This window comes from Papio anubis, chromosome 16 (genome assembly GCF_008728515.1).
Source record: "Papio anubis isolate 15944 chromosome 16, Panubis1.0, whole genome shotgun sequence".
Taxonomy (NCBI): domain Eukaryota; kingdom Metazoa; phylum Chordata; class Mammalia; order Primates; family Cercopithecidae; genus Papio; species Papio anubis.
In genome coordinates, this window is record NC_044991.1 from 62,427,677 (window position 1) to 62,442,163 (window position 14,487).

The 14,487-nt window shown below is 56.1% G+C and overlaps 1 protein-coding gene across 1 annotated transcript; it reads right to left on the reverse strand.

Moving 5' to 3' along the window:
• Positions 1–346: 346 nt before the first annotated feature.
• FAM83C (family with sequence similarity 83 member C) lies at positions 347–7,654 on the reverse strand. The gene is made up of 4 exons (XM_003904809.4): positions 6,197–7,654; positions 2,891–3,058; positions 2,560–2,684; positions 347–2,057 (listed from the first exon to the last, which is right to left on the reverse strand). Exons 1-4 carry the CDS (start codon positions 6,707–6,709, stop codon positions 620–622), a joined length of 2,244 nt encoding a protein of 747 aa, XP_003904858.1. The 5' UTR covers positions 6,710–7,654; the 3' UTR covers positions 347–619.
• Between the last annotated feature and the right edge of the window lie 6,833 nt (positions 7,655–14,487).

The following is a 14,487-nucleotide window of genomic DNA, read 5'->3' on the forward strand; positions in this document are numbered from 1 at the left end:
CGATGATGATGGTGGTGTGTGTGGGGGGGGTTGTGTATGGACATACTCTGCTCCTCCTCCCTCATTCACGTCAGATCCACTCAGTCCTCTCTAGGGTGTCTCTTCACCTGATTCCCTCTGCCAAAAATTTTTCTAACTCTCTCCTCCCTCTGTCCAAAACCTCCCCATCCTTCAAGGCCTGGCTCAAAGACCACCTCCATCTCCTCTAAGAAACTTTTCTGACTACTCCACCTTCTCCATGACTCTCTGCCCTTTGTTTTCTAACACCCTCTGTCACTGGTTAACCTTTAACTTGTTATGGCTCTGACCCTTTCTCCAGCAGCTTGTGCATTTCATCTCTGTCCCCAGGTCTGAGTCGACCCACCTGTCAGCTCTATGGTATGCCCAGCACAGGGCTGGAAACACAGCCTAGATTCAAGAATATACTGGTCAGTGTGTGTGTGTGTGTGTGTGTGTGTGTGTGTGTGTGTGTACACAAGAATCTTGAGCCCAGAGAGTGCGTCTGACCTGGGCTTCTAGACACCTCCCTTCCCCAGTCTGGGACCTGAGCAAGTCCAGAGTCTCGGTGGACAGAGGAGGGGCCTGCCCTTGCCAGTGCACCCCCACGCCAGTCCTTTGGCTAGGACTCAAAGCGGCTTCGGAGCTGCTTGAACTTGGACTTGTTGTACTTAGTGATGAGGTCCAGTTTGCTGTGACCCAGGGTCAGCCGTTTCTCATCCCTGACCAGGTCACTGTTACCACCATTGAGATGGCCACCCTTGGGAGCCCCAGGCTCGGGTGCCTGCCTGGCACCTTGCAACTGATGATACTTGGTGATGAGGTCCAGCTTGCTGTGGCCCAGGGTTAGCCGTTTCTCATCCCCAGACCCCACTCCAGTCGTGCGAGCAGGGCTTGGTATTGGAAGACCATTAGGCCCAGGCCCCTCACCCCGGAATGGGCCGAACTTTGTGATGAGGTCCAGCTGGCTGTGTCCCAGGGTCTGCCGCCGCTCATCTGGACCCTGTCTGGCAGGTCTGACTGAGGAGTTGGTTTCAAGGGGCACTCTGGAGCCCTGGGCCTTGGGGTACTGCACCAGGAGGTCTGATTGGCCATGGCTATGGTTTAGGGACATCTTCCTGTCCTCCAGGGCCCGATCACCAGGTCTGAGGGAACCTGACTCAGGGGCACCCCCAGTACCCAGGGCTCGGGACAGAAGATCCAGCTGGCTGTTGGCCTGGCTTGGGGACAACCTCCTGTCCTCTGGGGCCTGCTCTCCAGCCCGAAGGGGGCTTGAGTTGGGGGTAACCCCAGAGTCAGGGTCTCTCACTTCTCGGGCTCTGGGGAAGGGGACAAGGAGATCCAGCTGGCCACGGCTCTGACTTGGAGATGCCTTCTTCTCCTTCTCCTCCACTGTCTCCAGGGCTGTGCCAGGTACCCATCGACCCCGCAGGGGGCTGGGCTCTTGGCTTCGTGGGAGCCCATTCTCTGGGAACCGGGACATAGCTGGGACACCCCAATGGAACTGGAGGAGGGGCCGGGAGCGAGGAAGCAGAGGGGACCCCACTGCCAAGGTCAAGGGGCTGGCACTATTATGGTTGAGGGCAGGGGAGGACTGGGACCACGGGTATGATCCTAGCTTGCCCAGGTTGGCCCTATAGAGCCCAGGAGGGGAGCCATGGTTAGGGTCTGACAGTTGGCGACGCAGGGAGGGCTGGCCATGGGCCTCATGGCGGGCGGGACCCAGAGACGAGGACCCCATGCCCATGTCACTGCAATCACCACCGCCTGGTAGAGCGAGGCAGGAGGAGAGACCCGTAAGTGGTGACCGCTTGATGCTGCTGAGGCTGGTGCTAGAGGGCGGGGACGATGTGGGGCTTGGGATGCCAGGCCTGAAGGCTAGGGCCACGGGGGGAGGACGCAGTGCCCGGGGAGACAGCGGGTCCTCACCACTGCAGAAGCCTTCCACAGGCCGCGACTCGGCGTACAGGCAGCGGAACTCCCGGTCAAAGTCTTCCACGATGCGGCCCCTGAGCTGCAGCACCATGCTAGTGTGGGCCTGGTTGCAAAGCCAGGTGAAGCTGGGGGCAGAGGGACAGGGGGGTCAGGAGGCAAAGTGCAGGACTTTGGGTGTTGGCAGGAGTCACAGCCAGAGGTGCATACCTGGTCCAGCATGCTGGACCCAAACCCCACCACCACGAGGGCTCACAGCAAGGGGCAGAGCTCTGACTCCAGAGTCTGTGCTTGCCCTAGCCCCGCTTAGTGGGCCTGGGCACATGGCTGCTCTCAAGGCCCTAACTTCCCCATCTGTAAAATGGACTTGTGGGAGGTTCCCTGAAGTCACTCCAGTTCCAATGTGCAATAGTCATTTTCTATGCCAAGGGTATTAAAGTCATCATTTCCCTAGAGTGAGCTCCTCCAGGGCCGACCTGCCCCCAGCACCCTCCCCTGAGCCTGGCATGATGCCTGGCACATGGCAGGTGCTCAGTCTGTGTCCGAAGGGATGGACGAGTGGAGGGAAGCTCAGAGCTGCCAGCCAGTGGTGCAGTCCCAGGCCCCCCTCGCCTCCTCGAGCCTGCTCACCTGTAGCTGCCTGCCACCACCTGCTCACAGTCGATGAGGACGAACTTCTCCAGGGCCTGCCCCGTGAAGCGGCGGCCAGCCTTGCTGCAATATGTGTCCCCACACATGCTCCGCACACGCATGTTCTAGGTGTAAGTAGGTTGGGGGTGACCTTGAGAGAGTGAGGCTCAAGCCATGTCTCTGCCCCATGGGGTCTCCAACCCCAGACAGCTAAGGGAACCTACCCCCAACTCCCACTGCCCCCCCAGTGCTGAGTGGCCACCCACTGGCTCCCCCGCCCTCCCTGACTCCCCATCCGCACCCCTGGTTACTGCCCCTGGTCCTCACTGACCGGCAGGTGCCCCCCATTGAGGTCCATCTTGTAACACATCTCCAGGAAGTGCCTCAGGTGCTCCTGGGCCAGGAGCAGGTACACAGGGACACCACGCCGGCTCGAGGCCTCCATGAGGTCACACAGAAGCTCCATGTCAGTGAATATGTCCATCACCACAGCCACTACCTGGGCAGGGGGAGGTGCATGAAAGCTCAGCGCTGCCCAGGGCACTCCCCACATCCAGCCAAGCCTGGGGCAGGAACCCGGGCCCCGGGAAAAGAGCACTGGACTGAAAATCAGGAGGCCAGAGCCTTCAAGAGAAAGTGAACAGGAAGGGCTCTTAGCAGTGACCTAGCCCAGGGCTTCTTAACTTGGGCCCAGGGCTTCTTAACTTGGGCACAGGGAGATTTGACTCTCTTCTTTTTTTTAAGAGTCAGTGTCTGTCTCACTCTGTCACCCAGGCTGGAGTGCAGTGGCATGATCATAGCTCTCTTCTGCCTAGAACTCCCAGGCTCAAGCAATCCTCCCAACTCAGCCTCCCAAGTAGCTGATATTATAGGCATGTGCCACTATGCCTGGCTAATTTTTTTTTTTTTTTTTTGAGACAGCATCTCACTCTGTTGCCCAGGCTTGAGTGCAGTGGTGCAATCTTGGCTCACTGCAACCTCTGCCTTCTGGGTTCAAGTGATTCTCATGCCTTAGCCTCTCAAGTAGCTGGAATTTCAGGCACTTGCCACCATGCCCAGCTAATTTTCTGTATTTTTAGTAGAGACAGGATTTCACCATGTTGGCCAGGCTGGTCTCGAACTCCTGACCTCAGGTGATCTGCCCGCCTCAGCCTCCCAAAGTGCTGTAATTACAGGCATGAGCCACTGTGCCTGTCCCTGGATAATTTTTTTTTTCCTTTGAGACGGAGTCTCGCACTGTCACCTGTGCAGTGGCACGATCTCGGCTCCTGGGTTCAAGTGATTCTCCTGCCTCAGCCTTCCAAGTAGCTGGGATTACAGGTGCCTGCCACCACGCCCAGCTAATCTTTTGTATTTTTAGTAGAGACGGGTTTTCATGATGTTGGCCAGGCTGATCTCAAACTCCTGACCTTGTGATCCGCCCGCCTCGGCCTCCCAAAGTGCTGGAATTACAGGCATGAGCCACCGCGCCTGGCCACTAATTTTTTTTTTATTCTAATTTTTTGTAGAGATGTGGGTCTCACTATGTTGCCCAAGCTAGTCTTGAACTCCTGGCCTCAAGCAGTCCTCCCACCTCAGCCTCCCAAAGCACTGGGATTACAGTAAAATCCCAGCCCAGATTTGACTGTCTTGAACCCCTAGCTGTTTGAAAGCATTTGTGTGCATCTTTAGGTTCACCGAGTGTTTATCTGTCATCAGATTCTCAAAGATGACTGTGGATCGACTGTGCTAGTCCAACACCCACTCTGCACTGAGCCCCAGATGGGACAGCAGTGACAAGCAGAACCCAGGCCCCAATTCCCAGGCAAGTTCCTTGCACTCCCCCCACTAACTCCAGCCCAGCTCTGCCCCAGGGACTGTCTGTCTGAGACTCCCTTCTCCAGGGTCAGAGCTACAAGCCACTTACTGGGGTCTTCACTGCCCTTTCCCAGCCCTGCCTCAGTTTCCCTGTGAAGCCACAGAGATCTGGTGTGACCCCTTACACTGCAGACTCCCTTATTTGCACCCATGCCAAATGGATCCAAGTTTTCCGCTCAGTTGAGGACTGGGCTGGGGCTTGTGCCTCCATCCCATATAAAGGGCTGCCTCTAAGAGGCCCCTGAAACCCTCCTGGCACCTCCCAGCCCCCAGCTGGCCTTTCTTCCCATGGCATATATCTGCTATGAGAATCTCTTCTCCCAGGCAGGGCCGAGAGGCAGGAGTTACAGAGCATAGCACTCCAGCTCTGGGGTCAGAAAGAACTGGGTTCAAACCTGGACTCTACCATTTCCTGGTGACACAGCTTTGGGTGAGTAGCTTCACCTCTGGAAACCTCAACTTCCTCAGCTGTTAAATGGAGTTAATGATAGCCATGTCTCAGAGCTACGGGAAATTAAATGTGAAAATGCTCAAGACATAACAGAGCTCTATAAACATTGGGCTGCAGGGCAACGCAGCATTTCCCAAGGTCACTAGGAGTCATGACAGCCCAGTACACGAGCCTGGCTCCTGGCCCAGGACAGAGGGGTCTAAATGGGGGCTGAGAAAGTGAGGCACTGGGGGATGCCCTAGTTCACAGCACAGGCCTGGCCAGAGTAGGGGGACAAGGACAGGCAGGAAAGATCAAAGAGGCAGGGGTGAGGATGACGACAGCAGCAGCCTCACTAATAACCCCATTCCCGATGCCAATCAGGCCTGGCCGTCCCCTGCCTGGGGCACAGGCAGGCTTGCCAGGAAGCTCTGGAAGTACCGGTGGGATCCCAGTATCCTGGCTTCCCATCTCTGCAGCAGGAACCTATCTCTACCTCAAACCCAGCCAGGGGTCATCTTGTCCATTCCCCTAGAGTAGGAGGCCAGGGCTTCAGAAGTGAAGCTGTGCTTGTGTGTGGCCAGAGCCTTTCTGGGTGCTGACCACCCCCACCTGCCCTCCCAATTCTCTTTCTCCTGCGTTCCTGCTCCCCATCACTGAGCCCAGCATCCTCCTCTCCTCTTTCCTCCTTGGTTCCAAAGCCCAGCCCTCGAGGACATGCCAAAGAGGCCCACACGCTGGCCGCCTCCCCTGCTTCAGGCCCAGCTGCAGATGTGGTGCAGGAGGGTGGGGGGCAACCGGGGACCTGAGCCAGCAAGGACGGCTGGACTGCTCCCCAGGACCTAAGTCAGAGAGCCCCTGTCTCCCCGAGCCCTGAACTCTATGTCACCATATGGACCTCCCTGGGCAAGTCCCAAGCCCCTCTCTGGTCTCAGTTTCTTCTTCTGTAAGTTAAGGAAGTGACTCAGCTGTTCCCCAAGGTTGGAGTTCTTAGTGTGGGGATCATAAAACTTTCTGAGAAACTGATAAGGCAGTGGAGCATCTTCCAAGGTAAAGATGCAGCGAGGGCTCCTCCCTCCAACCTGCACCACTTGGTGTGCATTTCAGAAGGTTGTGGAGTCCCTGATGCCCATGCCCTGTTCTAGGCTCATCCATACTACTCCTGGGGACCAAGCATTGCCAAGGTAAATATGGGATGCCCCCCTTCTAGGAGTTTGCGATCTAATAGTGCCAGAGGTGCTGGTCCTCATTCTGCCCCTAAGTCACTGCGTTGCCTTGGCTGGTCCCTTCCCTCTCTGGGCCTCAGTTTCCTCCTCTGTGAGCTGAGCGATGGAGAGATGAGGCCCTTACCGTGCGGGCCTGGCTGAAGAGGAAGCGCAGCAAGTCCTTGATGTTCTTGGCCTTGTCCCTCTGGAAGTGGACCACGGCCTGGGTGGGGCTGAAGCCCGTGGCCTGTGGCACCTCGGGCCAGCCCAGGTCCAGGTCCGGGGGGTCTATGTCAGAGGCCATGGGGAAGTAAGTGCCTGAGGTGACTTCGGAGAGCAGACTGAGGCGGTCTGGCCCCGAGGCCTCCTGCCCCTGGGCCTCGCTGAGGTCAGGGCCCCCGCGCACATGGCTGGTCATGTAGTCCACATCCAGGGCGCTCAGGAAGGGCAGCTCCCGCTCCTCAGAGATGACCCGCAGGTAGGCAGCCTCACCCCGCTCCAGGAGGGCGTCGGCCGCCAGCCGGGCCGCCTCGCTGTGCCGCAGCACCAGCGGTGAGCTCTCCCGCCACCACGGCCGCTTCAGCTCCTCCACCCGGCCCCGCAGGGGTCCCGCCATGCCCTGGGCTCCCAGGCTCCCAGGCCCTGGGCTTCCGAACATGCCTGCCCAGCGGCTGCCTCACCCACCAGTAGGGCCCATGGCCCGCACGCTGGGCTGGCTGCAGCAGGAAGAGGAGACCGGCAGAACCACCTCCTGCCCGCCCGCTCGCTGTGTGTGTGGCGGGCCCCCAAACTGTTGCCACCCTAAATCAGAGCCACGCTCCGCCCTATTGCCCCTGGCCTCTGGAACCTGTCAGGCCAGCCCCACCTGTCTGCCTGTGTTGGGACTCGCCTGCCCGGGGAAGCAGCAATGCCAGGCTCTCGGTGCACACTCCTGCCTCCCTCTAGTCCTCCCCAGCAACGCAGCCCCATCCCTACCAGGCTCCGAGCATGTCTCCAAATGCTGACTTCCTGGGACCCACAGAGGTTGAATTATAGCCAAGAGGGGCCCAGGGGGCTCAGGAACACACATGCACACGCACACACACTGCAGGTGGGTGAGCTACTCAAGACACCCAGGAAAAGACATGAACACACACGCAGACGGACACACTGACAACTGACCGATACACAGATATGCAGTGTGGGCTGACACAGGCCGACCACACACTTTAATCACATCGACTTGCATAAACTCGCCTGAACGCCGATTTACAGAATGGCCATGGCCCCCCACAACACATACCATAGTGGATAGCACATGCCTTGGCTCAAGTCTGCAAGGCCCTAAATGAGAGCTGAACAAGCATCACATGGAATATCCAAGGACACCAATGCCTGTCTGTTCCCCAGCCAGTCCTCTTTTTGCTCCCATAATCGCTCTGCCACTCTCCACCATCTTAATGGTGGTGCTCACAGCCCCCCGGCTCTCTCCCACCCCCACTCAGAGCTGTCATTCAAGAACCTAAGGCAGTGGCTCTCACCCTGACCCCAGGGCTGGTGAGAGGTGATGAAATGCAGACCCCCGGGCCCCACCCTCCTGGAGATTCTCATCCAGAAGGTGTCCACAGGCTTCTGGAGATTGTCTTTTTTCTTTTTTCTTTTTCTTTTTGAGATAGGGTCTTGCTCTGTCACCCAGGCTGGAGTGCAGTGGCACAATCACAGCTCACTACAGCTGTGCCTCAGTTTCTCTGGGCTCAAGTGATCTTCCCACCTCAGCCTCCTGAGTAGCTGGGATTACAGGTGCATGTTACCATGCTCAGCTAATTTCTGAATTTTTTTAAGAGATGGGATCTCACTATGTTGTCCAGGCTGATCTTGAACTCCTGGCCTCAAGCAATCTTCCTGTCTCAGCCTCCCAAAGTGCTGGGATTATAGGTGTAAGCCACCACACCTGGCCATTTTTCTTTTTCAATTGAGACGTGATCTTGCTCTGTCACCCAGGCTAGAGAGAGCAGTGGTGTGATCATAGCTTACTGTAACCTTGAATTCCTGGGTCTTTTAACAAGTGCCCAGTGCACTGTGGGCAGTGGGCTAAGGCCCACCCCTCAGACATGCTGTTCCAGATGGCTGTGCTTGCAACATCCTTAACTCCAGGGATGTTCTTGGCCTGGTGGTGGCCAGACCCCAGCCTTCCTCCCTTCCTCCAGGGCTGAGTATGAAAATGGTTGAAAGGTTGTTTCAGAGAATGGGTGAACACACTGCAAGGTCAGTAGGCAAACAGGGCAGGCAGATTTCTGACCTCTGCCCCAGCAAAGACTGAAGTCCCGGAGCATGCACTGTGTGTCCTTCGGAGGACGCTGAGCAGCTTTGCTCTGGGGAACGGGGTGAGCAGGTGGCAGCTGCAGTTGGGGAGCCAGGCTAGGCAGAAGCAGTCACCACCTTTCCACAGAGGCGTGAGGTCCAACGAGGACGGCGGGAAGTGCAGAAGACCTAAAGCCGTGTCTCGCAGCCCTGTTTAGCACTGAGCGCACTTGGTTCGTCTGGTCTGCGATCATGTCCAGAACACAGGGTCTTCTGTGTCCAAAGAACCTGACACATGTATAGTGGGAGGGAGCTGGGTGGGATTTAGAGGTTCCCGAGTTGAACTGAGCCCTAGGACCAAAGATGAATGGGGCTAGGGCTGTGTCTTCGAGGACCCTATAAGTGAAGGACCTGGGGGAGCATGGGGGAGCCACAGGTCAGGAGTTATGACCCACACTATCCCATCCCAGGTGCGGGAGCACCTGGCACTCCAAGGAGGCCCTTCCCAGGGGGTGAGGAGGCTGCAAGAGGGGCAGAAGGTTGAGTAAACAAAGCCAGACCGTGGGAGGGTAATGAGTTGTGGGGGTATCCGAGGTGGCAGGGCCATCATTAGGGCCTTATCTCCAGGCCCTTGTTTGAAGGGGAGGATCAACCAGGGTCTTATCTGGGTGGGAGAAGTGCTCCCGGGAGGGAGGGAGGCAAGTTTGCATGTCACTGAGTTAGTTGTGTTTATCCTGCAGTGTTTATACATATACTTCAGGTACATATCTTTGGCTCTGTATCTTTTAATTGTGGTAAAATACACATAACATTTGCCTTTAAAAAAGAATTCATGGCTGGACGCGGTGGCTCATGCCTATAATCCCAGCAGTTTGGGAGGCCGAGGTGGGCGGATCAGCTGAAGTTGGGAGTTCAAGACCAGCCTGACCAACATGGTGAAACCCCATCTCTAATAAAAATACAAAATTAGGTGGGTGTGGTGGCAGGCGCCCATAATCCCAGCTACTTGGGAGGCTGAGGCAGGAGAATCGCTTGAACCCAGGAGGCAGAGGTAGAGGTGAGCCAAGATTACGCCACTGCACTCCAGCCTCAAGTGATGCTCTTGCCTCTGCCTCCCAAAGTGTTGAGATTACAGGTGTGAGCCACTGCACGAAGCCAAAATCTGCTATTGTAACCATTTTTGAGACGGAGTCTCCGCTGTGTTCCCAGGCTGAGGCGGTGAAGCGCTGACCAGCTCACTGTAGCAAGCTCCGCCTCCTGGGTTCACGCCATTCTCCCGCCTCAGCCTCCGAGTAGCTGGGACTACAGGCGCCCGCCACCACGCCCGGCTAATTTTTTGTATTTTTAGTAGAGACGGGGTTTCACCGTGTTAGCCAGGATGGTCTCGATCTCCTGACCTCGTGATCCGCCCGTCTCGGCCTCCCAAAGTGCTGGGATTACAGGCTTGAGCCACCGCGCCCGGCCTGTAACCATTTTTAAGTGGTACACTTCAAGTGTCATAAGTCCATTCACACTATGGTGTAACCCTCGCCACCATCCATCTCTAGAACTCTTTTCACTTTGCAAAACTAGAGCTCTGTATCCACTAAACATGAACTCCCCATTTCTCCCTCCCCTACCCCCAGCACCCACTATTCTGTTTCCTGTCTCTATGAATTTGACTCCTCTAGATACCTCATTTAAGTGGAATCATACGGTTTTGTCCTTTTGTGACTGGCTCATTTCACGTAGCTTCACATCTTCGAGTTCCTCCACGTTGTAGTGTATGTCGGAATCTCCTTCCACTTCAGGCTGAATAATATCCCATTGCATGTGTGGAGCACATTTAGCTCATCCGTTCCTCCTCAGATGGATGCCTGAGTTGCTTCCACCTTTTGGCTGTTGTAAATAAGGCACAGGTGTACAAATTTGGCTCTGTATTTTTGTATACTTCCCCCCAGGCCCAGGTTTGTACTAAATTCCTTTTTTTGTACATAAGAAACCACCGAATATTGGCAATTTCATATGGTTTGACTAAATATATACACCTGTACCTGTGCATAACTGTACCTGTGCTTGTATGTGTGTGCACGTCCTGTCTGTGATGTTTGTGTGCCTGTGTGGCGCAGCAGTGTGCGTGGACCTGTGTGTGCACCTGTGTCTGGGTGGCGGGATAGTCCTTGCGTCGGACTCTGCGTTGCGGTACTGGGGCTGTGGACAGAGAGCACAACGGAGAGGGGCAGGGGTGGGAAGACTTGGTTGAAGGGCAAAGGGTTCCAGTGGATCCCAGACATCATGATAATGCTTGCGTGCAAATCAAATCAAATCCCCCAGGGCTGAGGGACCAGCTGCCCCTCCCTAGGCAGCCCTCCCTGTGAGCTGAGTTGGTCAAGGGCAATGGGAGGGCAGACAGGTGGCTCCTGGCCTTGGGGCTGGGCCTAGAGGTGGTGGCCAAGGGTGATGGGAATCATCCAGACAGACCCAAGCCCTGTCCCTGGCTGCAGTGTGTCAGGCGCAGGCCCCTTAATGACTGTAATTAAGAGGAAGGAAACTGTTTTCCTGTACAGAAGGTGTGTCAGGCGCCTGCCTGGCATCACTCAGCTGTCCCAGGAGCCACTTAGCCTTGTCTGTTGTCTCTCACAAGCCAAGTGGTGTCTGGGCAGGCAATGTCGTGTGGGGTAGGGGGAGCAGAGGCTGGGTTGCAGCCCTCCAGGTGCAGGCTGCTCTGAGGCCAGTGCTGCCACATACCTTTCCTCTGGCGCCCCGGGTCAGGAGAGACAGAGTTTCCGCAGAGGAGCAGCTGGGACTGGTAGGGGAGCCAGAGTGCGCCCAAATCCCTTGAATCAAGGCAAAGCAACCTAAGAGCCAGAGATGCAAAAGCGGACAATGCTGAGGAGTCCCCGAGGCTGGCTTGAGCCAGGGAGCAAAGGGTGAGAAAGATTTCAGGGTGCAGAGTGGTAAGTGGGGCGTTCCTGGTTGGAGGAAAAGGGCAAGGACATGCCCAGGGAAGGCAGGTGGGGGCCGTGGTACAGGGGAAGATGCTAATAGGAAGGTTAGAGCCACACTAGGAAGAGCTTGAGGGCCTTCTAAGGTGCTAGGTTCTTACCTAGAGATGATGGTACAGAGGCTGGGAAGACTCCAGAGCAGCATCCTGGGATAACTGAGAAACAGCTCCAATGGCGAGAGTGGGCCAAAGCACCAGAAACAACCCGCATTGGTTGAACCCAGTGTGGTTCACTGTTCACTGAGTGCGACACAGGTCTCAGGAGGTCACCATTCCGAACTCTTATCTCATCCTGATACCCCATGGGCTATTGTGCCACTGGACTGAGTCAGACCCCCGAGAGGAACACAGGCTCTGCCACTTAATGGGGGAGCTGAACAATCAGAACTTCTCTGAGTCACAGTGGCTGACTCTACACGTAGAGCGCGACCCACGCCACCTCCTTCACAGGGTTATTGTGAGGAATATATGGGCTCAGCTACGCCAAGTGCCTGGCTGAGAGCAGCTGTGGTTGCTCAGTACACGCTGAAGTCCAGAGCTTTCCCAGTTGTGAAAGGACAGGGGCTCGATGAAGGCCTGAAAGCTCAGGAAGCCACCAGGGGAGCCCTCTTGGTCAGTCTCTGGCCCCTTCTAGACCAAAGGCTGGTGCCAAGGCCAACATGGTCCCAGCCGGGTCAGTGGGGTGTGGCCAGTCACTGCTGCCTCTGAGATCTGGCCTTTCGTCCCCTCCCTGCTCACAGGAGGCGGGGTGTCTGTCTGTCTGTCTCCTGTGTTTTATTTCTCCATTTGTTCTGAAATTGGGAGAGGAAGAAAGAGATACATCTGCTGACTCCTGGAGCCCCGTTATTGAGGCAGCCTCCCCTTCCCACCCCCTCTCCCTCTGTCCAATCCTTCCAACATGGATTTAGTGTCCACCTTCAGCCAGCAGGTGACCCAAAGATGAGTAAGAGTTTGTCTCTGCCCTGGAGGAGCTCACAGTTCAGTGGGGAAGACAGACTCATAAATAATTATAAACCACGGATTAGGCTGAGGTATAAACCAAGCGCCTGGGGTTTACAGCTGGGACCCATTGCGGAACCTCAGAGGAGCCATGGCCCCACCTCCCGCCCCTTCAAGCAAGGCACAGCGCAGTGGCAGGCCCTCTCCCAAAGGGAGGTGAATGCTGTTCCTGGCCACAGGGAAAGAAAAAAAGAGGAAGAGCACCCAGCCCAGGCCCGTGGGTGCTGGTTCCTGACTGAAACCTACAGTGAGGCCTGGCAGGGCCTCAGCCTCCCCTGTCCAACGCGCTGGCTGGGCGGGAGGTCTCCAGGCACTTCTGGCGCTACCACTGTGGTCCATCACTTGTTGACGCCATGGGGTGGTGCTTGGAGGTCCCTTCCTGGAAATTCTCCAGCCAGGGTCTCCAGGATCTTTTCTCCTTATTCTCCCCTCCACACGGAAAAGGGAAGTCAGTGGCCTGGTCAGGGTCTGGGTCCTAGGCTCACCAATATTGCTCCAGGGAAGTCCCCTGGAAGCCACAGAGAACCTGATGGGGGAGCGGGGAAGGCTGGGGTCAGGGGCCTGAGGTCTGGCCTCCCCCTCTCTAAGGCCAAGCCCCGTGGATAGGGTGGGTGAGGCATGGTGGGTGCAGTGGACAGACTAGAAGTGGGAAGCAGGGCAATAGGTACAGGAGGGCTGCTCCCAGGGGAAGAGTTCAAGCACTCCTGCCAGCTCCACTTCCCTCCCACTCCACCCCCACAGCTGATAAACTCTAGATCGAGACCACCTGGCATGAGCTCTCCTTTCCCTCTCAGCCCTCTCCTCAGAAACTCCTTTTCCCCCTATCTGTCCTCCCAATCACTGGTCTCAGGAAAGGATTCCTTCACCACCTCCAAAGCCAGGCCCTTGTTCTCAAGATCAGGCTTCCATTTCCAGAAGGATCTCATCGGATTCCCTAAACTCATGGGAAGTTCCCTACTCCACTAAGTGCTTAGCTCATCAGAGTTCTCCCTGCCCCAAACACATCTTCAGCACGTTCCTGCAAATCCCCTCGTTTCACCCCCTCTTCTGCCTCCTCCCAGTTTCCCTCCCTTTCTTCTCAGCATGCTGCCCTGAGTTTCCTCCTAGAAGCTCTCCTCTTCCCTGGCTCCACAGTCTACCTTCTGCACTGGTGCCTGCTCTTCCTGCCATCTCCTGTGAGTGCTCCTTGCACTCCCAACCCAGTCTCGAGGTTGCCCTCACCTTCAGGGGCTCATCAACTTCAGGATTTCTTTCTTTCTTCCTATTTGCTTTTTTTTTTTTTTTTTTTTTTGAGATGGAGTCTCGCTCTATCACCCAGGCTGGAGTGCAGTGACGCGATCTCGGCTCACCACAAGCTCCGCCTCCCGGGTTCGCGCCATTCTCCTGCCTCAGCCTCTCCAGTAGCTGGGACTACAGGCGCCCACTACTGCGCCCAGCCAATTTTTTTTGTATCTTTTTTTTAGTAGAGATGGGGTTTCACCGTGTTAGCCAGGATGGTCTCAATCTCCTGACCTGGTGATCCGCCCGCCTCAGCCTCCCAAAGTGCTGGGATTACAGGCGTGAGCCACCGCACCCGGCCTTCAACTTCAGGATTTCTAAACCCAAGACAAGGCCAACATCCTTCATCCCCGAGGTCAATCCTGAGGTTCACCAAGGTCCTTCCTGCCCCATGCCCTTGCCCTCCCTGGAGCATCTCTAGCATCTGAAGTCCATCTGCCACCAGACTGGCTCCCCACAGATGCAACCAAGGTGCACCAAAAGCAATGGAGTGGAACCCAGAAAAAATGACTGTTCAGCTTTTGCTGCAGGGTCAGCTTGCACCAGCAAGTGGATTCTTCTCAGTGAGCCTATTTCCCTATTGCGTCATGGATGCAGCAATCCCTGCCCTGCCTAGTTCAGAGAGTGCCGTAATTTTCACTTGAAAAAACACAGCACATGGCGGGGCACGGTGGCTCACACCTGTAATCCCAGCACTTTGGGAGGCTGAGGTGGGCGGATCACCTGAGGTCAGGAGTTCGAGACCAGCCTGATCAACATGGCGAAACCCCGTCTTTACTAAAAATACAAAAAAATTTAGCAGGGCGTGGTGGTGGGTGCCTGTAATTCCAGCTACTCAGGAGGTTGAGGCAGGAGGATCACTTGAACCTGGGAGGCGGAGGTTGGAGGTTGCAGTG